The sequence below is a fragment of the Schistocerca nitens genome, chromosome 2 (assembly GCF_023898315.1).
Source record: "Schistocerca nitens isolate TAMUIC-IGC-003100 chromosome 2, iqSchNite1.1, whole genome shotgun sequence".
NCBI classification, from domain to species: domain Eukaryota; kingdom Metazoa; phylum Arthropoda; class Insecta; order Orthoptera; family Acrididae; genus Schistocerca; species Schistocerca nitens.
The window spans coordinates 919,303,027-919,327,583 of NC_064615.1; the positions used below are offsets into that span (position 1 = coordinate 919,303,027).

General features: G+C 41.4%; 1 protein-coding gene across 1 annotated transcript in view; it reads right to left on the minus strand.

Annotated features, from left to right (window-relative positions):
- Positions 1 to 2,070: 2,070 nt before the first annotated feature.
- Positions 2,071 to 24,557, minus strand: part of LOC126237236 (glutathione S-transferase 1-like) — a 38,486-nt gene continuing 15,999 nt past the window's right edge. Inside the window, exons 2-6 of the mRNA XM_049947134.1 lie at positions 19,754 to 19,916; positions 12,651 to 12,709; positions 9,889 to 10,027; positions 7,488 to 7,652; positions 2,071 to 2,347 (exon numbers count right to left, since the gene is read on the minus strand). Coding sequence (XP_049803091.1) covers positions 2,198 to 2,347; positions 7,488 to 7,652; positions 9,889 to 10,027; positions 12,651 to 12,709; positions 19,754 to 19,897 — 657 coding nt within the window. The 5' untranslated portion in view covers positions 19,898 to 19,916 and the 3' untranslated portion in view covers positions 2,071 to 2,197. The remainder of the gene's footprint in view (positions 2,348 to 7,487; positions 7,653 to 9,888; positions 10,028 to 12,650; positions 12,710 to 19,753; positions 19,917 to 24,557) is intronic.

Sequence of the window (24,557 nt, forward strand, 5' to 3'; positions counted from 1 at the left end):
CACTCGCGAATGGCGCATGGGAAGAAAGATGTCGGTAAGTCTCTGTCTGGCAGTAATTTCTCAAATTTTCTGGTCGTGGTCACTACATGTGATGTATGTGGGAGGAAGTAGCACGTTGACCGGCTCTTTCGGAAAGTGATCTCTCAAAATTTCAATAGTAAACCCCTCTTGAAACGTCCCCCAGTGGAGGTCATTGAGCATCACGGTAATTCTCTCGCGTTAACTGAAACAATCTCGTGACGGAAGTGGCCGCTTTTTGTCGGATCTTCTCTATCTCTTCTATTAGTCCTACCTGATATGGATCCCATGTTGATAATACTCAAGGATCGGTCGAACAAAAGCCTCATAATCCACTTCTTTCGTGGCTGAGTTACATTTTCTTAAGATTCTACCTATGAATGTCAGTCTGGCATCTGCTTTTCCTACTACTTGTGCGATGGGGTCACTCCGCTTTAGGACACTCTAGGTAGTTATTCCTAAATATTTTACAGTAGATACTGTTTCCAGTAGTTTCTCATCGATAGTGAAGTAATACAGTAGTAGCTTTCTTTTCCTGTGTGTGAGCAATATATTACATGTATTTATATTCAGAGTAAACTACCAGAACCTGCACCATTCATCGATCCTCCACGAGTCATTCTGCATATCGATACTGTCTCCTGGCATTGCTACCTTGTTATTGACAAACGTTTCACCTGAAAACTGTCTTAATGAGCATCCGACTGTATATAGTAAGAGTCTTATCTTTACGCTGAATATCAAAACAAGACATGGTTGTCTCACTGGGAGGTCCGCGATCGTTCATTAAGTGAAATATGGCGTTTCAGTCTTCGATCGCTATTCTTTATTCTCAATAACCGGTTTCGGGCTAGCTGCCCATCACTGTCATAAGTGAACTGTGTGTTCTGTACGGACAAGTTACTCTGTAACTACAACATATGATCTGAAGATGGGCAGCTAGCCCGAAACCGGTTATTGAGAATAAAGAATAGCGATCGAAGACTGAAACGCCATATTTCATTTACGCTGAATTATCATATGTCATGGGACAGGCACCTAAGATTTCGTGGGGCCCACTCTGGCCCTGCGGATCGCAGTGAGACGCCGTGGAAGTGAGTCTACAAGTCCATATTATCGCTCTGGAAGCAGATGACACCAAATCGTTTGCAGAGCAGCAGCCAATTCTGATCTGTTCGTGGGTGCTGCAGGACCCATGGCATGGAGCCTGCGTTTCATGACATCCCAGATATGCTCGATTAGCTTCAAATCTGAGCTCTGGGGTTGCCATCTCAGTCTTTGGACATCCCGTGCATGTTACCACAAAATCGTAAGGCGCTGAAAGGCTAAAAATGGGTGGATATGGTCCCCGAGCAGCTCAACATACCGCCACCATCGCCTTGGCAGGCACGATCCATCGATTCATGAGGTCTGCACCATACACGGTGCCTCCCAACGGCATGGGAGTGTCATTCGTCGACTATATCTCATTATGGTTACAGTGTCCATCCCTGGTGACTGCCGACAAATGAAAGCCGTTGCGCCAGGTGAAGTTGGATTAACAGTCGCATCCACGTGCGGCGCCGGTTCCCATACCCCATGCAGCTCAGCTTCCTATGGATTATCCACTGGGAGACGTGTCTAGCTCAATTCTGTGTTGAACAGAGCCGTGATCTGTTGCACTGATGCCCTTCATCGAGGGTGGCTGGACGGCCGTTAGTTCATCTTTTGTGGACTGCGACACCGTCATTCAACCCTTAACGATACACTAAGGACACGGTTGAAAGTGCGAAGCCGAATTGTTACACCATTGCCGAAATCGAAATTCCCATTCGTCGGGCACCGACCGTCATACACTGTTCGAACGGCATCAGCTCACGACGACGTTGCATGTTACCACAAGTCGCTTACACAGCGACTTCTCAAAAGGTCTCCCATACAACCTGAGCGCCCACTCACTTACACTCCTCAGCTCATGATGCTGCTAATTCGACCATACCAACACGAAAGATGATTCTCACACTATCATGAGAGGAAAAATTGGGAGACCTACAATCATTCTTTACAAATGGAAACATCAAGATATTTACTATTTTATTTTGGTCTTCTCTTTAGTTACAGTATTGCTCACACTTTTAGCACAACAATACAGTATTTCCACAGGTGCAGTATTTACTCATTAAGAAAAACAAATGGATATTTAATACTTTCCATCCTGCAAAAATACTTTCAGCGCATTCTCAGCTATCTCGTCATACTTCTTAAACAAGGGACTAGTCTTATGGAGTAGGTCCATCCACCTCTGGATATTTTTGTAATTTGTGAGGTCTATTCTACTCTTTTGTGGAACCTGAAAAAGACAAGAAACAAAACATGTAGATATTCTACAGGCTCATTAAATCCCCAGCGTCAAAGCAATAACAAGAGAATTAAGTCTATGTTTCCGTGTTAAGGTCTTAGACTTTGAGAATTGATGGGGAATTTAAGAATTAGCGAATAAAATGAAGAGCTCACTCTGCAGATGCCACAAGAAAAGTGTACAAGCTCGAAAAATTACTGAATGTCTATGGTACCATTTTTCTAAGTACCAGGGTGTGGTAAGAAGAATGTTTCATGATGTTAAAAGTAAAGATGCAAAAAAATGGTTCAAATGGCTCTGAGCACTATGGGACTCAACTGCTGAGGTCATTAGTCCCCTAGAACTTAGAACTAGTTAAACCTAACTAACCTAAGGACATCACAAACATCCATGCCCGAGGCAGGATTCGAACCTGCGACCGTAGCGGTCTTGCGGTTCCAGACTGCAGCGCCTTTAACCGCACGGCCACTTCGGCCGGCCCAGTAAAGATGCAATCGCGTTAAATAAGAATTGCATTCTAGAAAAGTGTCACATCTTTCAGTTCCACTGCACTTTAAGCGAGGAATCTGAAGCATCACGTGCAGAATTCTGAAGGCTGTAAGCGTCGCCGAACAACTAGATAACACATTTTAATAACTCACATAGTATATTCATCCCGCAATACAGTGATTTTGGGTAGAAGAGTATTATACTGCACTGAGTAGTTAATATTACACCCTCTGACGAAACAGGTTTAATCAGAAGAAAGTATCCAGATTTAAAACTGATTTTGCTTCACGAACAGCTGTAGTAATGTTCGACTAAACATAACACGAAGTCTGAAACAAACTCTGGGTTGATGTAGTTATAGCTCTCCTGTTCAAGCAGTAACTTACGGATAGTGCTACTCACACATCCCAATTCACTTGTAACTGGGCGAGTACTTACTGGCTGTTATTCAGTCTTGAAATGCAGGAAGAGATTTGGTTTACTGATCATTTTTATAAGAACTGAGAATGATATTTTCCCTCATAGCTATTTAAATTTTTCACATTTGACATGTTGTTCGAGGACCATAAAGAATTTGAATGCATAGGTTATCAGTCAGTGCTCACCTACACTAATGTGATCAAAAGTATCCGGGCACCTGTCTGAAAATGACTTACAAGTTCGTCGCGCCCTCCATTGGTACTGCTGGAATTCAATATGGTGTTGGACCTCCCTTAGTCTTGATGACAGCTTCCACTCTCGCAGGCATATGGTTAATCAGGTACTTGAAGGTTTTTTGGGGAATGGCAGCCCATTCTTCACGGAGTGCTGCACTGACGGGAGATATCAATGTCGGCCCGTGAGGCCTCGCACGAAGTCGGCCTTCCAAAACATCCCAAAGGTGTACTATAGGATTCAGGTCAGGCCTCTGTGCAGGCCAGTCCATTACAGGGATGTTATGTCGTGTAACCACTTCACCACAGGCCGTGCATTATGAATAGGTGCTCGATCGGTTGAAAGATGCAACCGCCATCCCCTAACTGCTCTTCAACAGTGGGAAGCAAGAAGGTGCTTAAAACATCAGTGTAGGCCTTTGCTGTGATAGTGTCACGCAAAACAACAAGGGGTGCGAGCCCCCTCCATGAAAAACACGACCACACCATAACACCGCTTCCGAATTTTACTGTGGCACTAAACACGCTGGCAGATGACGTCCACCGGGCATTCGCCGTACACACACCCTGACATCGGACCACCATATTGTGTACCGTAATTCGTCGCTTCACACAACATTTTCCCGATGTTCAGTCGTCCAGTGTCTACGCTCCTTACATCAAGCGAGGCGTCGTTTGGCATTTACCGGCGTGATGTGTAGCTTATGAGCAGCCGCTCAACCACGAAATCCAGTTTTTCTCACCTCCCACCTAACTGTCATAGTACTTGCAGTGGATCCTGAAGCAGTTTGGAATTCCTGTGAGATGGTGTGGATAGATGTCTACCTATTACACATTACGACCCTCTTCAACTGTCGGCGCTCTCTGTCAGTCAACAGACGAGGTCGGTCGGTACGCTTTTGTGCTGTACGTGCCCCTTCGCGTTTCCACTTCACTATCACATTGGAAACAGTGGACCTAGGGAGGTTTAGGAGTGTGGAAATCTCGCTTACAGACGTATGGCACCCAATCACCAGACCACGATCCGTGATTACTATTAAAAATAGTCTTGATCACGATTTATCTAACAAGGTGACCGGTTTCGACCACTACTGTGGTCATCTTCAGTCCATTGAGTAGGAACCTCTTTCTGTTGGAGAATCTCCAACAGAAAGAGGTTCCTACTCAATGGTCTGAAGATGACCACAGTAGTGGTCGAAACCGGTCACCTTGTTAAATAAATCGTGATCAAGACTGTTTTTAATAGTAATTATTTATAAGACATTGATCACTGCTGTTCCCGTAATGCATTCAAAAGTAATTCACGATCCGTGAGTTCCGCGGAGCACCCCATCCTGCTCTCTCACGATGTCCAATGACAACTGAGGTCGCTGATATGTGCTACCTGGCAGTAGGTGGCAGCACAATGCACCTAATATGAAAAACGTATGTTTTTGGGTATGTCCGGACACTTTTGATCACATAGTGTATGTTGCCTATTGGGTAAATCAGTTTCAAGAGTTACGTCCTTCACAAAAGCCCATATTACTTCTTAGCCTAAGGTTGCGTCAGTATATATCAATAACGTCCATCCATTCAGGCCTCGTACTAGAGGCTATGAGAAGGACATAACTGTCACAGTCGCTTTAGCCAATAAACAGTATACATCAACACTGACTGATAACCTCTTTACTCATAGTTATTTGAAGTCTAGAAAAAATCAAATAGTTAAATGTAGTCTACGTCTAAACTTGTTTCCACTGAAACTTTTTTTTTTACCTGTGGCTTCTGTTATGGCATTACTAAAGAAACATATCAGTGATTCCTGCCCACTGTGCCACATTGGATAGCACACTGTAATCCTCCTATCACGTACAAGAAAGCTACTAAACGCCCTTTGTCTTACTCATCCTCATCCACTCCACTCCCACTCCATATTACTAGATTTGCATACTCTCCAAATCGTTGCTTAACGTTTTTTAGGTGTTGGTACCTTTTGCCAATCATCAACCAACAATAAGCGTTGTTTCAGTCGTTTCCGGATTAACCTTCCGCATTCCATTTGCGCTTCTGCATCATTTTCGTGCTGCTCCCCATAAACATAGGTTACTTACAAACTGCTCAATAAAAACAAAATGCTGAAGTGGTACGCGCCAGAATTATCAAATGTATTGAGTCAGTGCTTCTGAGCTAGGCTAGTGAGAAAGCAACAGAAGCGAAAACTCTGTGCCGTACGAACGAGATCATCTACAAACGCAGGCACCGCTGATGCCGTTTTCTGCAAGACTTTTTAGATTAATTTGAAAAAATTACAGTTGTTATTTCAACATCTGCTTGTGTAACGCATAATATCGTATTGATCTGCCGATACCGGGCAAGTGACTTTCAGGTACAGCGTCTGATCTGTACGGGAATGTACACAATGGATGAATGAGGACAGATCGCAGACGCATGGTTGCGCCATATGCAAGTTTATGTCTGGCAGTAAGTCGTGCTCGGATAGCCAAATGGTAAGGCGAGCGCTCGCGATAAGCGGGAGATCCGGGTTCGAGTCCCAGTCTGGCACAAATCTTAATTGTCGTCATTCCAGTCTACAGGTGAATGTCGTCCTTATTCGCAATTGAGAATCCATTTGATGTACTTCACAACGGCTGTAGTGGCTGGAGTGCCTATTGCTTGGGACATGCATTCTTGCATGCATGCATCAACCGTCTTCCTCTCGACTGCGAGGCCAGTGTGCTAACCACAGCGCCACTTCGCTTGGTGTGTAATACCTGTTGCTGATAATATTTGGTCAGCCGCTCCTTCCAGTATATCTATTTGCAGTCAGCAGCTACGCCTGTGAAGTCCAATGCGTTCATTTTAGTTTCCATGAATGCTTTCTACACATTCAAGTGGTGAATATGGAAACCACTATAAGTAAAACGACCTATCGGAACTCAGAAAGACGTGAACATGTAGCAAAAACATTACGTTCGTCATAATTATTTTTAATAAAGTACAGAAAACATACACTCCCAGAATTTGTTGTATAAACTAGATGAACTCTTGCATTCTCCGCTACACTGAATTTCACGGCTCCGTAGAATCAATGAAACTTCGTAAACTAACACTGTTACATAAAAGCCTTGTTTCTGACTGAAGTGAATGTAGTCTTCTTGCAAGAAAACCAAAATTAAATTTGGATGACATATTTACGTCATAGGCCGAATGAGTGATCAGTCCGCACTGCAGCCGAATTATGGCAAATGGTTATTTTTAAACACTAAGCAATCACAAGTATTATGCAATTCTTAAAGTAAATCGTGATTTTATATCGCTGTTAGAAAAAAAAATAGTTCTGTACTGAAATGTTTACACCTACAATTAATAGTCACACACGTTCTCATGCTGACAAAACGTGGCTAAGTCCTTAAATATAAAACACGTTTTTTATTCCAATAAAATATTCACATCGTGTAAATCACCTTGCGTTTACCGAAACAACCTGAAAAACTAAGGCGTAAATCGGACAGTATTGCATCTGAAGATGAAAATACAGGAACTGAAAAGCTTTTGCGATTAATAATTAATATTGCTGAATAAATAACATTGTTATAGATACGTGATAAAACATAAAATGAAGGTAAATCTTTTAACTTCGCAAAGAAGTTGAGGAAGACAAATGAGAATGTCGAGCTGACGTAGTTAAGAGCTGAATGTGAAACCTTACAGTAGGTATCTACATCATTTATTACGCAACTTCCCAGTCAGAAACGTACTGCATGTCTCGGACAGGACACAATTATAAAGGATGAGGAGAAGATGCAAAAGAAAATAAATAAATAGAAATATATTACAAGTTCTTTGAATGCTCTGAGTATTATGAAAAAATAAAAGTACACGAGAGCTCATAACGGAATAGCTGTAAGATGTAAAAAGCAAACTATACTGCCTCCCCACAATTGTAACGTACTGTAATTCCTAAGTTTAAGAAAATGGCGCTCTAGTAGCGTACAAAATGTACTTACGTCAACAAATGTGATGCTGCAGTAGCAGCAGTAGTCAGCAATGGTTAAGCTGTCCCCGGCAATAAATTTGTTGGTGGTCAAGAACCGCTCCGCCGTCTCCAGACTGTCTATCAGACTGTCCCTCGATTCGTCACTCGGCTCCTTTTTGAAAAGCAGAGGGGCTACCTGCGGGAAACATCATATCAGGATTAGAGAGAGTCACATGATACCTTCATTAAAAATTTACGTAACTATAGTATGTGATGAGGCTAAACGAGATGTTAAACAATCAATATTACGGTTGTGGCAAGTTGCTAATTGAACTATTCTCAGATTATTTTCTTCTAACCTTTGCAAACGATGTACAAGACGTCTGCTTGATGCTGAATAGGGCTTTCAATGAGCAGCAATGTTCCGATATTATCATTGGTCGAAAGATAAATGGAAGAAAGGGGGAGTGTAATCTAGTATGTTTGAGTTTAACATCTCTGCGACACGAAGTCATTCTAAACTGAACATCATCTTATTTGTAGCCCTATGATAGAAGCAATCGCCGTTCGAGATCTCGACGGAATGATCTCGGCACTGACGGGAAATGATTTAGGCATAAGAGATTGGGAAACTAAAATTGTAGGTAATGTTTAGAGTAGCGGAATTTCCCCCATTCGGAAGGACACTCACGAAAACAGTTTACGGTACCAGAAATATAGTGACTGTCACTACTTTCCGCAGGGACCAGATGCGTCATTTCACGGATACACTTCCTGATTTGGCGATGTGACGTTTTTGATTATTCATTTATTTTCGTTCGAGAATAATTTGTTAATAGAATGTTCCATCCATGTTTTATGAAGGACAGGTCATGGTGAGTCACAGAGCTGATGCCTCCATGCCACCTCTTCCTGCAGTTATGTGAACTTCAACTGTCTGTATGATTTCTACGGCTTTTTTTAAATTGTTTTTCAACATACGTTCGTAAACATTTGAGATGTATAGCCGTCTCTAGATGTCTGTGAGGCCAGTAAGACTTTGGTATAAGAGACTGCAGGTCTTAGTACTCATATCTGGTATGCAGATATGCTTCTGCCCATAATGTTTTCAGCATTTTTAGTACGTGGAACTTGAAGGTAGCTATGGTTTCCACTGGAAAACTGGCTTCCCTCAGCAATTTCGATTGATAAAATATATAATTTCATGTTTATAGGTATAATATGTTACTGGCAGTCTACCAATATGTAACTTTGAGCTATTTTTGAACCATGAATCGTTCCTCTAAGTCCTTATCACTCGGTTACCGTAGGCAATGGAGCATTTTTACTTCGTTTTAATGAAAATGGTTCAGGAGTTGGTTTATGCAACACTGTCGATCGCTATGAGGTAACTGACTTTACTCACAAATAATACTGTGTTCATGAGTGTCTTTCGGTATGAAATAACGTGAAGTCTTCCCAAAAGACTGTTCCCAAAAGACTGTTTCCCCTATTTTTGAAAGCATATTTATTCAGCATCTAGTAACACACACGTATTATCGTAGCAACGTGAGCAGCATTATTTGAACTTAAATATTTAACTGCCCTGTGAAATTCAAACTGCATAACTGGATTACCTGTATATCTTCCGCCGTTTCCATCATCTCGGCTTCAAGCAAGCCATTCCCATCGACTAAATTGTAATTGGTTCAAATGGCTCTGAGCACTATGGGACTTAACATCTTAGGTCATCAGTCCCCTAGAACTTAGAACTACTTAAACCTAACTAACCTAAGGACATCACTCACATCCATGCCCGAGGCAGGATTCGAACCTGCGACCGTAGCAGTTCCACGGTTCCAGACTGCAGCGCCTAGAACCGCAAGACCACCGCGGCCGGCTATTGTAATTCAAACTTAAATTTTACACCTGTAACCTTCCGTGTACTACAAACAAATTTCTGTGTGTACTTAAAGTAAACCAAATCTCCGTCATTTCGTTCAAGCTACCTAAGACGTCACAAAGTCAGTTCTAGGTGCAGATACTCCGTTTCCTATTTTCTTCACATTCATCTCAACTAGCCTCGCTTCTTCTTAATAGTTTCCATCAGTATCGTTAGTGATTTAGCCTATTTGCTTCTTAGCAATATCTCATTAAGCAATAGCAATAAAAGTACTTAAAAACCATTTCACTTGTAATACCCTTACTTGAACACATTTTAACTGTGCACTGCAAGTTCAACTGAAGATAAGTGACTACCTTTGCTTCAATACGCCGATTTTTCAACAATGTTTACTTTACAACAGTCTCCAAACTATTTCAATAAGTAAATATAGAGGACACCACATATCACCAAATCATTACATGTCAAATTATGATATTTAGTTAAGTCTGTTTTTCATTTATTTGCAAAAGTAATTGTCTTGCTTCTAAAATGAGACACAAATACTTACGACATAGTTTAAAACTTTGGTATACAATGCGACGTCGAAAAACAGCCTCTCATGAACTATAGAGCGTTTCAGGATGTCCTTCGGGTACAGGCTATCATTCTTTGCATATTTGTCCACTATGTAGGTCACTATTGCATGACTGAAACATGAAATAAACTGAAATCAAATCCTTCTGATAAAATAAATCTGAAATATTATAAATGAGCATAATAAACGTTCTTTCGCGCAATCGAAATCACTTTAGAATTTCTAAGAGAAACTCTTTTTTCATCTGATGCTTGACGTTTATAGATAATAATAACCAAAGATGTAAGGAATCATTTTCTCTGGAAATTGCACTCCTTTAGAGAACATTTAATTTTGCTCTTAAATCCCAATGAAGGTTATACCACAGATATCTATGATACATCAATGAAAATCAAAGGTACATTCTAAATAAATTTCAAGTCAAAAGCTGTTTCCGTATTATTTTTGCAAAAAAATATTTAGGCTGTACCATGGAACTTGAAAATAATTTTTCCTAAGGATAGTTACTCTTTACTCTGTACTCACTGTCTGCTAAGCCAAATTATATTCCTGTGGTTGATTTAAACACATTATTTACTGTAGGAGTAAATTACTTTACAAAAATTACCAAATACACATCTACCTCAACGGTCTGAACATTGTGCAGTGTGACAAACTGCCTATTGGCTTCTGTCTCGGGTTCTTCGGCCGACGTTCATCTAATGATTTTTCTGACGTTTCGCCAGCACGAGTGGCTGGCATTGTCAAAGCTTCACCCTCCATTGCCGGTGGTGAACTGGAGCCGAGCTCGCGGCCGCAGACTATATGTACCTGGCGCGCCAACGTCCGAGGGCTTCTCCGCGGTCATTTCCGGTGCGGTTCTCCTCTTGCTACCTGCGACGGTCGTTCGCTGCAGTACGGGAAGCCAGGATCCGTTGACCTTAAGGCTTGACAATGCCAGCCACTCGTGCTGGCGAAACGTCAGAAAAATCATTAGATGAACGTCGGCCGAAGAACCCGAGACAGAAGCCAATAGGCAGTTTGTCAACAAGTGGCCACGAAAGCCTCAACAATTTTGTATTGTGCAGTGTGTGATGAATAAATTCGTTGGCTAAAGGAAATATAAATTATTAAAAATAAGATAAATAATAGCTGTTCTGGAAATGTTTCATGTTTTCAACACCACTGTAGAGTGTACAAGAACGAAATCACTTTGAACTATTGTATGAAAGACAGATTATAAGTTGAATGTAATGAAGACCACATAACTTTTACTATCATTGTTAAGAAGGTAAGTTTCATTTAATAAATGGACAAGGGATAATATATTTTTGGAAAATGATTCCCATATTTACAGTGCCAACTATAATCAACACATACATTAACTGCAGGTAGAAATAAATTCTATCTTGACATAATTGCAACAGTTTTCGAAAAGTTTGCTAGTAGACTGTCTGGAATCAGAAGTGCGTGAAAGGAATTACCTGTCTACAAGCAACTATGGCTTCAACAGATGTACTTTTACATTTTTAAAGTGTTCAACAAAGGCAGGCAGGTGGCACTGAGGGTACTGCCGAACAACGGGGACTTGGGACCCTCTGACGTAATTAAAGCATGTGCCAATGTGGCACCCCTCTGATCACGCCTCATGAGGGTACGAAACGAGAGGGCTGTAAAAGCGCAAAAACTCTTTGCAGCACGTCCATATTTCGTTGAATGGACATGAACGGCCCTTAGTGGTTCCGTCCTGTATGCCAGAGTTGAACTTGCAGTCGCACTGCGCTGTAAAAGGGTGTGATCACGTCCAGTGGAGTTGCTGGTCCACGATGGCCTTTGAGAAGACTTGAATCGGCCGCGGAGTGTCAACAGTACCAAGGTTGTCCAGAACGTCGTCCTGCTGCTCATTCAATGCTATCTGTCGTTTCCGACCGCAAAGTGTATGGAAATTAGCGCCCTTTATGTCACTCTCCCAAGGCCTTTCCTTGCCGATTCCGAGTGGCGGTGTGCCTGAAGTGTTTCCCTCGACCACTCGAAAAAAAAAAAAAAAACCGGTGATTTCAATGCGGCGTGTCACAGTACTGGTCTACATTGCACAGACGTTAACGTATGGACTGAAATGTGGTTAAGGGTGTCGTGATGGCCTTCCCATCGTGTGACACATCCGCATGGTGTTAGGCATAATTGTGGTGAAATTTGATGACAGTGCGACATCATGAACCCACCTTGCAACGCATATGAACTTCAGAGCTCTGGCTTTTCCTTTGCATGTTTCGACACCTCCCTATGTCAAGCGTCGCAGAGCCCGAGACTGAGGCTGCAAGTCGCCACGCTTTTGCACCATTACAAAGGAAGTTTTTAGGGTCCTTTGACCCAAATTTCAGACTTATGTGCCGCAGCGGGATACAGTTACGGGGTTTCGAAAAGGTGATCCTTTAATTATGTCACTTAGTGTTGTTATTAAAATCTTATATAAGTATTAAAATCAGTCGTCCTAGCAAATAGGCCCATTAAGACGACATAACTGCTGTCCATATCACAAGTAAATTACAAAATATTGCTCACGCAAAGTAATTTCATTAAAGCTGACTGGAGCATTTAACCATATCAAGCACCAGCGTTAGTGCACGTCAGCTCATCCCTAATCAACGTCTAAATTCGTTTCCAAAGTTACAAGTGCATTCAACACAAAGTACAAACAACCAGTTAGACTTTGTAATGAATCCAGTATGGAAAGAATAACATTTTAGTACACTTACCTGTCAGACAAAAAGTATCCTCCATCATCAATGGTTGGAATCTGGTGCATTGGGTTCATCTGTAAATGAAATAAACATGAGAATGAGTATTTAGCTCCAGAAAGTAGAAATAACAGAAATTACTAGAATGGAACAGAAATTGCACAAATGTAGTATTATCAGAAACTTGGTATTAGATCAGATCGAAGAGGAATGTCAATTCTTTAAACCGCAGCATATTAGACAATTACTCAGCACTGATTTTTGCGTATCGATTTCACATGTCTAAGTTATTTTAAAATATATTTACCAGTAACAAGACGTATGTGAAAGATTGAAATTCTTATGCCTCAGATGTCAACCGCATGTCAGAATGAGGAAGACTGACACGTTTGGCTACCCGGCAGAATAACTGAGGCTGAACCGTAAAGAAGAACTAAGTGTCAACTAAAAGTGCTATGTGTGAGATACAGTTAATTAGAGGCTCGGTGGAGGGTAAAGTCTTCCAACTTGTCTAAGCTTCTTACATCTGTCAGATACAGTACCGCATAGGATTTGTCGACCGGGAAAAAGCGTCCCGCGACGTAAAATTGTGCAAGATGTTCGAAATTCTGAGAAAAATAGGGATAAGTTATAGGGAGAGAATGTAACATATATTATGTATAAGAGCCAAGAGGGAAAAAAGAGTGTAAGACAGGGATGCAGTCTTCCGTCCCTACTCTTCAGCCTGTACATCGAAGAAGTATGACGGAAGTAGAAGAACGTTTCAGGAGTGGTATCAAAATTCAAGGTGAAAGGATATCAATGATACGATTGATATCAATGATACGATTCGATGATATTGCTATCTTGATTGAAAGTGAAGAAGAATTGCATGATCTGCTGAATGGAAGAACAGTCTAATGAGTATAGATTATGGACTGAGAGTAAATCGAAGAAAGACGTAAGTAATAAGAAGTAGCAGAAATGAGAACAGCGAGAAACATAACATCAGAATTGATGGTCGGGAAGTAGATGAAATTAAGGAATTCTACTACCTAGGCAGCAAAATAACCAATGACGGACGTAGCGAGGAGGTCATAAAAAGCACATTAGCACTTGCAAAGAGGGCGTTCCTTGCCAAGAGGAACTCTACCAGTATCAAACATAGACGTTAATTTGAGGAAGAAATTTCTGAGAACAGGAGTGAAACATGGACAGTGGGTAAACAAGAACAGAAGAGAATCGAAGCATTTGAGATATGGTGCTACAGACGAATGATGAAAATTAGGTGGACTGATAAAGTAAGAAATGAGGAGCTCCTGCGCAGAATCAGAAGGAAATATGTGGAAAACATTGACAAGAAGAAAGGTCAGGATGGTAGGACATCTGCTAAGACATCAGGGAATGAGTTCCATAGTACTAGAGGGAGCTCTAGGGGGCCAAAGCTGTAGAGGAAGACCTCTCTTGGAATGCATCAGTAAATAATAGAGGTAGTAGGTTGCAAGTGCTACTCTGAGATGAGGAGGTTGGCGCATAAGAGGCATTCATGGCGGCCGAATCAAACCAGCCAGAAGATTGGTGACAAAAAAAAAAGAACTAAGAACAAAAAACCACATAGTTATGGAAGTGCATGTTTATTGTTAAGTTAACTCTTTGCTGCTCGCAGCAAGCTATTGCGTTGTGACCATAGTTCCTAGAAATTTATGAGCTTTAGAATATCCAAAATATCTGTGTTTTTCTATCACTTTAGATCCTGTAGTTGGTAGGAAATCATATTCCAACTCTTACTTTTTAAGCATTTAAAAACTGCGTATGCGCATTTGCGTCACTGTGCAGTTTGTTGCTTGATTATATTTACTGATAAAGTACTTCATTATTTTATGCAGCTTCACTTAAGAGAAGCTTTTCTTTGTCCTGCACGAAGCACATCGTCTTCATTTAGACCTGTGGGGTTGGTGCATCGACCCGATCGTGGGTTCCTATGGCTTGACAACTGTTGTGATTGTCGCTGATTGCTGTAATTAAGTGGTTACCACACAAACACTTTCACTTACTTATATTTGGTTTCACGTATCCCAAAAATTAAATTAATTTTCGTAGTAAGAATAATTTAAGATTGCTTTCCCTGGACAGAAAAGTGATGCATAGTAAAGCAAATTTTAAATTCTTCTCGAAACACAGCCTACGTGACAGTAATTTCACAAAATACGAACCCTATCACAAAGCATCTAAACATAAAATAACAGTCCAATATTAAAGAATCTGGCACTTATAGACCAAATTCATATTATACGTTAAACAGTAACTCAAGTCACAAGAGTAGCCCTTGAAGTTCTGTACACGGTGTTGAAACTGACTTTCACATTATTTTGTCTAAGCACTTTATATATGTGAATATAGTTGATGATTACACTTAATAAAATACTCCGGGGTATTACACCGTGGTCGAATGGATTTCTCATTAAAACCTAACGTTTCGTCCCCATCTGCAGAGGATGTTGTTGATGTATGATCTTCTCTGAGAAGATTCTGCGTTGTTGTTCTTTCATTATAGTTTATTGAACAGAGTAAACTTAGGTAGCCTGTTATCTAAAAATTAAGATGTTAACAAATGCAACGATAGTTTGACGACGCAGCTTTACTAGCTGTCTACGTGTGTTGTGGACTTCAGTCCAGAGACTGGTTTGATGCAGCCCCCATGCTACTCTATGCTGCGCAAGCTTCCTTATCTCCAAGTAACTACTGCAACTTACACCCTTCTGAATCTGCTTAGTGTTTTCGTCTCTTGGCCTCCCTCCACGATTTTTACCCTCCACAATTTTTACCTCCACTCTGCCCTCCAATACAAAATTGGTGATCACTTGATGCCTTAGAACATGTCCTACCAACCGATCCGTTCTTCTGGGTCAAGTTGTGCCCCAAATTACACTTCTTCCCAGTTCTCTTCCGTACCTCCGCATTAGATACGCGATCAGCTCATCTAATCTTCAGCATTCTTCTGTAACACCACTTTTCAAAAGCTTCTAGTTACCGTCCACTTCCATACATGACTACACTCCATACAGATACTTTCAGAAAATATCTCCTGAGACTTAAATCTACACTCGATGTTAACAAATTTCTCTGCTTCAAAAACGCTTTCCTTGCCATTGCCAGTCTACATTTTAGATCCTCTCTACTTCGACCATCATCAATTACTCTGCTCCCCAAACAGCAAAAGTCATTGACAACTTTAAGTGTCTCTTTTGTAATATAATTCCCTCAGCATCACCTGATTTAATTAGACTACATTCCATTATCCTCGTTTTGCTCTTGATGACGTTCATCTTATATCCTCCTTTCAAGATACTGTCCATTCCGTTAAACTGCTCTTCCCAGGCCTTTGATGTCTCTGACAGAATTACAATATCATCGGCAAAACCTCAAAGTTTTAATTTCTTCTCCCTGGAGTTTAATTTCTACTCCAAATTTTGCTTTTGTTTCCTTTACTGCTTGCTCAATATACAGATTGAATAAAATCGGGGATAGGCTACAACGCTGTCTCACTCCCTTCCCAACCACTGCTTCCCTTCCATCACCCTCGACTCACATAACTGCCATCTGGTTTCTGTACAATTTGTAAATAGCCTTTCGCTCCCTGTATTTGATTCCTGCCACTTTCAGAATTTGAAGGAGAGTATTCCAGTCAACAGTGTCAAAAGTATTCTCTAAGTCTAGAAAAACTAGAAACGTAGGTTTGTCTTTCCTTAGTCTATCTTCTAAGATACGCCGTAGAGCCAGTATTGCCTCACGTGTTCCAATTTTTCTACGGAATCCAACCTGATCCTCCCATTACTGTTAATATTTTGCAGCCGTGACTTATTAAACTCATAGTTTCGTAAGTTTCACACCTGTCAACATCTGGTTTCTTTGGAATTGGAATTTTTATATTCTTCTTGAAATCTGAGGGTATAGCGCCTGTCTCATACATCTTGCTCACCAGATGGTAGAGTTTTGTCAGGGCTGGCTCTCCCAAGGCTATCAGTAGCTCTAACGGAATGTTGTCTACTTGTTTCACCTTAGGTCTTTCAGTGCTCTGTAAAATTCTTCACGCAGTATCATATCTCCCATTTCATCTTCATCTACGTCCTCTTCCATTTCCATAATATCGTCCTCAAGTGCATCGCCCTTTTATAGCCATCTGTATACTCCCTCCACCTTTCTGCTTTCCCTTCTTTGCTTAGAACTGGCTCTCCATCAGAGTTCTTGATATTCATACAGGTGGTTCTCTTTTCTCCAAAAGTCTGTTTAACTTTCCTGTAGGCAATATCTACCTTACCGGTAGTGATATATGCCTCTACATCCTTACATTCGTCCTCTAGCCGTTGATGTTCAGCCATTTTGCACTTCCTGTCGATCTCAGTTTTGAGACGTTTGTATTCCTTTTTGTCTACTTCGTTTACTGCATTTTTATATTTTCTCCTTTCATCATTTACATTCAGAATTTCTTCTTTTACCCAAGGATTTCTACTAGCCCTTGTCTTTTTACCTACTTGACACTCTGCATCCTTTACAATTTCATCTCTCAAGGCTACCCATTCTTCTTTTACTGTATTTCTTTCCCCAGTTCTTTTCAATCGTTCCCTAGTGCTCTCTCTGAAGCTCTCTACATCCTCTGATGACGTCACTGCTGTACTGACTCAGTTCTAATCAAATCACAGTGCTAAATTTTGACTCTGGAGTTTCATAATACTACAGTTTTCATGTCACCGCCACGTATTGTTAGCGTATGTATGACCGAGGAACAGGCGATTGCATGCCGGGAAGAAAATGGGTACTGACTAACTGACAAGCAACACGATCTTACCTCACAGATTTTCATTTATTATTCCCACAGTTCGCACATCCCTAAAACCGTCTATTTCGTGCATTGTTTACTAGTACCATGCGGGCGTAATTCTTGATTAACATTACAGTTCAACTTTAACTAACCTTTATGCTATGGTCTCGTAATATCAATGCCTACAGCGCATGATTGGGGATTGTTTTGTGTTGTCCTCCGTACAATACGTGTTCTATTAACCTACTACTTCCAACACAATCTCTCAGCGTTCATGCTCATGCTGCGAAACGATCTCACTGTAATCGACTGCCTAGCAAGAAAACTATTCTTCAGTATCTTGCACGCAAATCTCGTCGGAAGACATATTAATTCCACAAAAATTCATCTGAAAGTATTTACTTTATTTGCTAAGGATCTCATGAAAATATTAAATGATCGATCTGCACTGTTTCCATTCCATTACATTTGATCCCAATACCCACGTCACTTGCATAGCTATGTACTGGTGTTGGCAACTTATTTTTGCACCGTACCCCCCGGTGCTATTCTCTATGCATTTCTTTGTACTCACCATTATGTAGCTTGATGAGACTGCTCCACACGCTCAGTATTTCAGACACTATATTTTTCCTGACAAAGTTAAATTTAATATCCAGAGCGACCCTGCGCATTTCCCAGTGTAATTCGATCATTTATGAACCGCCGGGTATGTGGCTAATGTACTCACCAGTATTTTGCCGACGGAGTACAAAATTAAAAGCTTCACACGATTTTACTTATCTAGATTAGCTTCATCACACGAATTTTCCCACGTAAACATACAGCGTGGGTGGTTGCCCGAGTTGAACTCAATACGTGTCATTGCATAAAAATTTTAAATAATGAATTAATAGAAAAGTATGAAAAATGAATTGTTCCCGTATATATATATCAGACGCAATCCTGAAATTAAGAGTAGTTCAAAGACTTCTGGTCTGCTTTCTCCATAGCCATAGAGCTCATTGTGACAGAGGCTCTACATAAATTTTTCTCACCCTTGAGGAAGTACTTCACCCAGTCAAAAATCTTCACACGGCTTTCTTAATTAATCTCATCTTGAAACCTCAAACACGGTGGTATTTCAATGCGCGCCGAACACAGACAGTTACATTATTTCTTAATCACGTCCAACAAAGATTAACCGTTGGTCTGAAACAAAGAATCCCAACATCCCCAGATTTACACATCTAAAAATGCATCAAAATTCCTCCCCCCATCTGTTTGTCAGAGTTGTTGTCCTGGATTGCTGGGTTGGCTATTTTAAGCACACTATTAAGTACTTCATATCAGTCTGCAGAAAAATACTTGGAGCACAAGACAAAGTTAAGCGTTCAGATTGGGTCCTCTTTAGGTGAGCAAGAGATTGGTCAAAGAATACCAGTGACTACCCATGCATTATCTAGCGTCTCCTCCACACACACACACACAGCATCAAAACAGAAATAAATTATAAAACAATACAAATGAGGGCATAAGAACCAAATGAGATAGAATGTGAGCATGCAAATCCGAAAGTATTAAATAAATATGCCGAAGTCGTATTCAGACAAGAACAACGATACTGCTAAATAAGTGAGGAAAGAAACTGTGAATTGTCTCCATTTGTGTGGAGAAGTTTGTTAAAGTGTTGATTTGCAACAAAAATTAAAGGGAACTCGAAGTAAAATTAAAAGCTCTAAACAAATTCATCTATGGATCGGTCATTAGGAAAGTGTCTAGAATCAGTAATTATAAGGATGGAATATTAATTACTGGCACTCCCTCTGTTAGAAGCCTTACGTGCGTTCACTGGTGGTGAGACTGGGGAGAGAGGTTGTGTTACCATTACGATTCTATCCTTCTTGTTTCAAGAAGAGGAAGAGGAAATTATGGTAATGTGAACTAGAAGTAACTGTTGTAGTGAATTCCATACTTTTCCATAGATATTTGTAAGCAGTTTCTGAAATTGTTATCCTTGTGGTCATTCACAACAGGACGATTATAAACGTACATTGCCAGTCGCTCATAGTCATAGTCATCAAAACTGATCTTCGACGGTTTAAATGAAATAACATATGGCGCGCACAGTGTTTACCATAGCCGACAGTTTTAATGCCAGGCTGGTAGCTTCAGTTGCGAGAGCCAACCGCTGATGTCACGACGGCTGACTGGCGAGCAGCACCAGCGATCACCGGCCCGTTACTTTGTCTGACAACAGTACCCATCTGCTAGCTGTCGCTGCCAGCCACTGTCACTGGCAGTTCCAACTAATGGTTCTTCAACCCTCCGCCAAGTGAGTTACCTTGAGATATTCGGGTTTCTTGCACTCTCCTCTCAAGGGGTAGGTCCTCTTGAGGTCTACGTCCACTCCCACCGCCTCGGCTACCATCCTCGCTGCTCGCGCCGGTGGGCTCAGGTCGTTGCCATATACCGTGATGGTCGGCATGGTGCCTCGCAGGATTATCCTGAAAAAATTAAACAAAATCACCATGACAGGATCTGTTTATGCATTAAGGTAACAGAGTCCCCGGCTACAGCTTTGTTGTAACGGTATGACAAAAAATTACTTACAAACAGTAGTGGTTACTCACAAAGGAGCAATAATGAACAAAAGGTCAATTATAATTGATTAAATTGTTGCTACAGTAAAACTATCCAAAACAATGGTTGTTTTCAGTCCAACGACTGGTTTGATGCAGCTTTCCACTCTAGCCTAGCCCAAGCACACCACTTTACTTCTGTAGGTCTGTAACTACTGCATTCTGAGCCTTCAAAACTATCTTATTGCAGTCAAGCCTGTTTCACTGAATTATTTTTATCCCTCTCCCCGCCCGCCTTCATTACCAAATTCCTTCGCCCTCATAATCGATTAAGTAACTTTTCATTTCTTATTCGATCACATTTCCTAATCTTTTATTTCCTTGAGACCTCTTATTCTTCGCCTACATTTCGCTTCCATATTAGGTTACTTTACAGTAAATATCTAGATAGTTAAATTTATATCAGATGTCAAGATACAGTACTTCTGATTTTCAGAAACACTTCCTACTGCTGCATACAGCAGTTCCCTCGCCTGTACTTCGTTGTCGTCAGTTACGTCCCTGTCCAAATAGCAAAACTCATATGTTGCCATTAATGTCTTGTTTTGTAATATAACACCCTCCACGCCACCTGATTTTAGATGACAACGTCCACTATACTTGAGATACTTTTGCTAATGTTTATCATATACACGGATGATTGGTTGGTTGATCTGTGGGTGAAATAGACCAAACAACGAGGTCATCGGTCTCATCGGGTTAGGGAAGGAAGTCGCCCGGTCCCCTTCAAGGAACCATCCTAGCATTTGCCTGAAGCGATTTAGGGAAATCACGGAAAACCTAAATGAGGATGGCCGGACGCGAGATTGTACCTTCGTCCTCCCGAATGCGAGTCCAGTGTCCTAACCACTGCGCCACCTCGCTCTGTACGTGGATGAACCAGAATATTATGACCACCTGCTTAATAGCTTGTTTGCCCGTCTTTGGAACGAAAACCAGAACTGATTCTGCGTATCCGGGATCCTACAGTTTATTGGTAGGTTTGTGTAGGTATGTTTGTGGAGGTATGTGGCATCAGATGTCTACGCACAGGTCATGTAAATCGTGTAAATAGCAGGTCGCTGATTTGCTTCGCGGTGTTGGCGCCCGATAGCAACCCAAATGGGTTCTGTATGATTTACATCATGCTAATCTGGTCGCGTGAAGAGTTTGACAGAGCACTGAAAGACCTGAGTCGAAACAAGGCCCCCGGAGTAGACAATATTCCATTGGAACTACTGACGGCCTTGGGAGAGCCAGTCCTGACAAAACTCTACCATCTGGTGAGCAAGATGTATGAAACAGGCGAAATACCCTCAGACTTCAAAAAGAATATAATAATTCCAATCTCAAAGCAAGCAGGTGTTGACAGATGTGAGAATTACCGAACAATCAGTTTAATAAGCCACAGCTGCAAAATACTAACACGAATTCTTTACAGACGAATGGAAAAACTAGTAGAAGCAGACCTCGGGGAAGATCAGTTTGGATTCCGTAGAAATGTTGGAACATGTGAGGCAATACTGACCTTACGACTTATCTTAGAAGAAAGATTAAGGAAAGGCAAACCTACGTTTCTAGCATTTGTAGACTTAGAGAAAGCTTTTGACAATGTTGACTGGAATACTCTCTTTCAAATTCTAAAGGTGGCAGGGGTAAAATACAGGGAGCGACAGGCTATTTACAATTTGTACAGAAACCAGATGGCAGTTATAAGAGTCGAGGGACATGAAAGGGAAGCAGTGGTTGGGAAGGGAGTAAGACAGGGTTGTAGCCTCTCCCCGATGTTATTCAATCTGTATATTGAGCAAGCAGTAAAGGAAACAAAAGAAAAATTCGGAGTAGGTATTAAAATCCATGGAGAAGAAATAAAAACTTTGAGGTTCGCCGATGACATTGTAATTCTGTCAGAGACAGCAAAGGACTTGGAAGAGTAGTTGAATGGAATGGATGGTGTCTTGAAGGGAGGATATAAGATGAACATCAACAAAAGCAAAACGAGGATAATGGAATGTAGTCGAATTAAGTCGGGTGATGTTGAGGGTATTAGATTAGGAAATGAGACACTTAAAGTAGTAAAGGAGTTTTGCTATTTGGGGAGCAAAATAACTGATGATGGTCAAAGTAGAGAGGATATAAAATGTAGACTGGCAATGGCAAGGAAAGCGTTTCTGAAGAAGAGAAATTTGTTAACATCGAGTATAGATTTAAGTGTCAGGAAGTCGTTTCTGAAAGTATTTGTATGGAGTGTAGCCATGTATGGAAGTGAAACATGGACGATAACCAGTTTGGAGAAGAAGAGAATAGAAGCTTTCGAAATGTGGTGCTACAGAAGAATGCTGAAGATAAGGTGGGTAGATCACGTAACTAATGAGGAGGTATTGAATAGGATTGGGGAGAAGAGAAGTTTGTGGCACAACTTGACCAGAAGAAGGGATCGGTTGGTAGGACATGTTCTGAGGCATCAAGGGATCACAAATTTAGTATTGGAGGGCAGCGTGGAGGGTAAAAATCGTAGGGGGAGACCAAGAGATGAATACACTAAGCAGATTCAGAAGGATGTAGGTTGCAGTAGGTACTGGGAGATGAAGAAGCTTGCACAGGATAGATTAGCATGGAGAGCTGCATCAAACCAGTCTCAGGACTGAAGACCACAACAACAACAACAATCTGGTCGCCGATACATCAACGTCAGTCCACTATACCTCTCCTCAAACCACTGAAGCATGGTTTTGGATCCGAGTCACGGACGATTACACTGCTGAAACACAACATCGCCATCGGTGTAGAAGTCAAGCATAAAGGGATGGAGGTGCTTCGCAGCTGTCAGCGTGTCTTCCATTACTGCCACAGATCCCATTCAAGGGCAGGGGAATGTCTCCCATACCACAATATTGCTTCCACCAGCCTGCCTCTGTGGAGCGTTGCACGTGCCGAGCCGCCGTTCACCTCAAAGACGGCATCTGTCGGAACGACGATGGACCTAGTGCAGCAAAAATGTGATTCACGCGAAGAGCCGACACGTTTACATTGATCGACTGTCGAATCCCGATGGTCCCATGCCCACTGCAATCGTAACTGACGATGTCGTTGGGTCAAAAGGTGAACACCTAGGGTGATCTGCTGTGGAGTTCCATGTTCAACAATGTACAATGAACAATGCGTGCACCACCATTGTGCTCTTTCGACAGAGTTGCCGCAAATCACAGTGTATCCTACTTTAAATAACAGGCACCCTCTGAACCCTCTGTGAAGAGTCGTCGACGTCCAACATCTAGCGGTAGTCCATCCACCTTTTTCCGTAGATGCTCACGACAGTAGCAAGTCAACATTCCATCAGCTACGTCGTTCTCGAGATACTCGTTCACAGGCTCTGCGTAATAACTAGCTGCACTTTGTTAAAGTCGCTTATGTCAATGGATTCCCCCTTTTGCTCCCCATGTCTTCGCTACCATGACCCCCCGTCCATGTCTGCCTCTCTTAGATACTTTTGTTGCTGCGTCACGTGCCCGCAAAACCACTAATCGGCATCCAACGTCGCCGTGGGCAGTGGTCATAATGTTTTGGCTTGTTGTTGTTGTTGTTGTGGTCTTCAGTCCTGAGACTGGTTTGATGCAGCTCTCCATGCTACTCTATCCTGTGCAAGCTTCTTCATCCCCCAGTACCTACTACAACCTATAACCTTCTGAATCTGCTTAGTGTATTCATCTCTTGGTCTCCCTCTACGATTTTTACCCTCCACGCTGCCCTCCAATTCTAAATTTGTGATCCCTTCATGCCTCAAAACATGTCCTACCAACCGATCCCTTCTTCTAGTCAAGTTGTGCCACAAACTTCTCTTCTCCCCAATCCTATTCAATACCTCCTCATTAGTTACGTGATCTACCCACCTTATCTTCAGCATTCTTCTGTAGCACCACATTTCGAAAGCTTCTATTCTCTTCTTGTCCAAACTGGTTATCGTCCATGTTTCACTTCCATACATGGCTACACTCCATACAGATACTTTCAGAAATGACTTTTTGACACTTAAATCTATATTCGATGTTAACAAATTTCTCTTCTTCAGAAACGATTTCCTTGCCATTGCCAGTCTACATTTTATGTCCTCTCTACTTCGACCATCATCAGTTATTTTACTCCCTAAATAGCAAAACTCCTTTACTACTTTAAGTGTCTCATTTCCTAATCTAACTCCCTCAGCATCACCCGATTTAATTTGACTACATTCCATTATCCTCGTTTTGCTTTTGTTGATGTTCATCTTATATCCTCCTTTCAAGACACTGTCCATTCCGTTCAACTGCTCTTCCAATTCTTCTGCTGTCTCTGACAGAATTACAATGTCATCGGCGAACCTCAAAGTTTTTACTTCTTCTGCACGAATTTTAATACCTACTTCTAATTTTTCTTTTTTTCCTTTACTGCTTGCTCAATATACAGATTGAATAACATCGGGGAGAGGCTACAACCCTGTCTCACTCCTTTCCTAACCACTGCTTCCCTTTCATGCCCCTCGACTCTTAT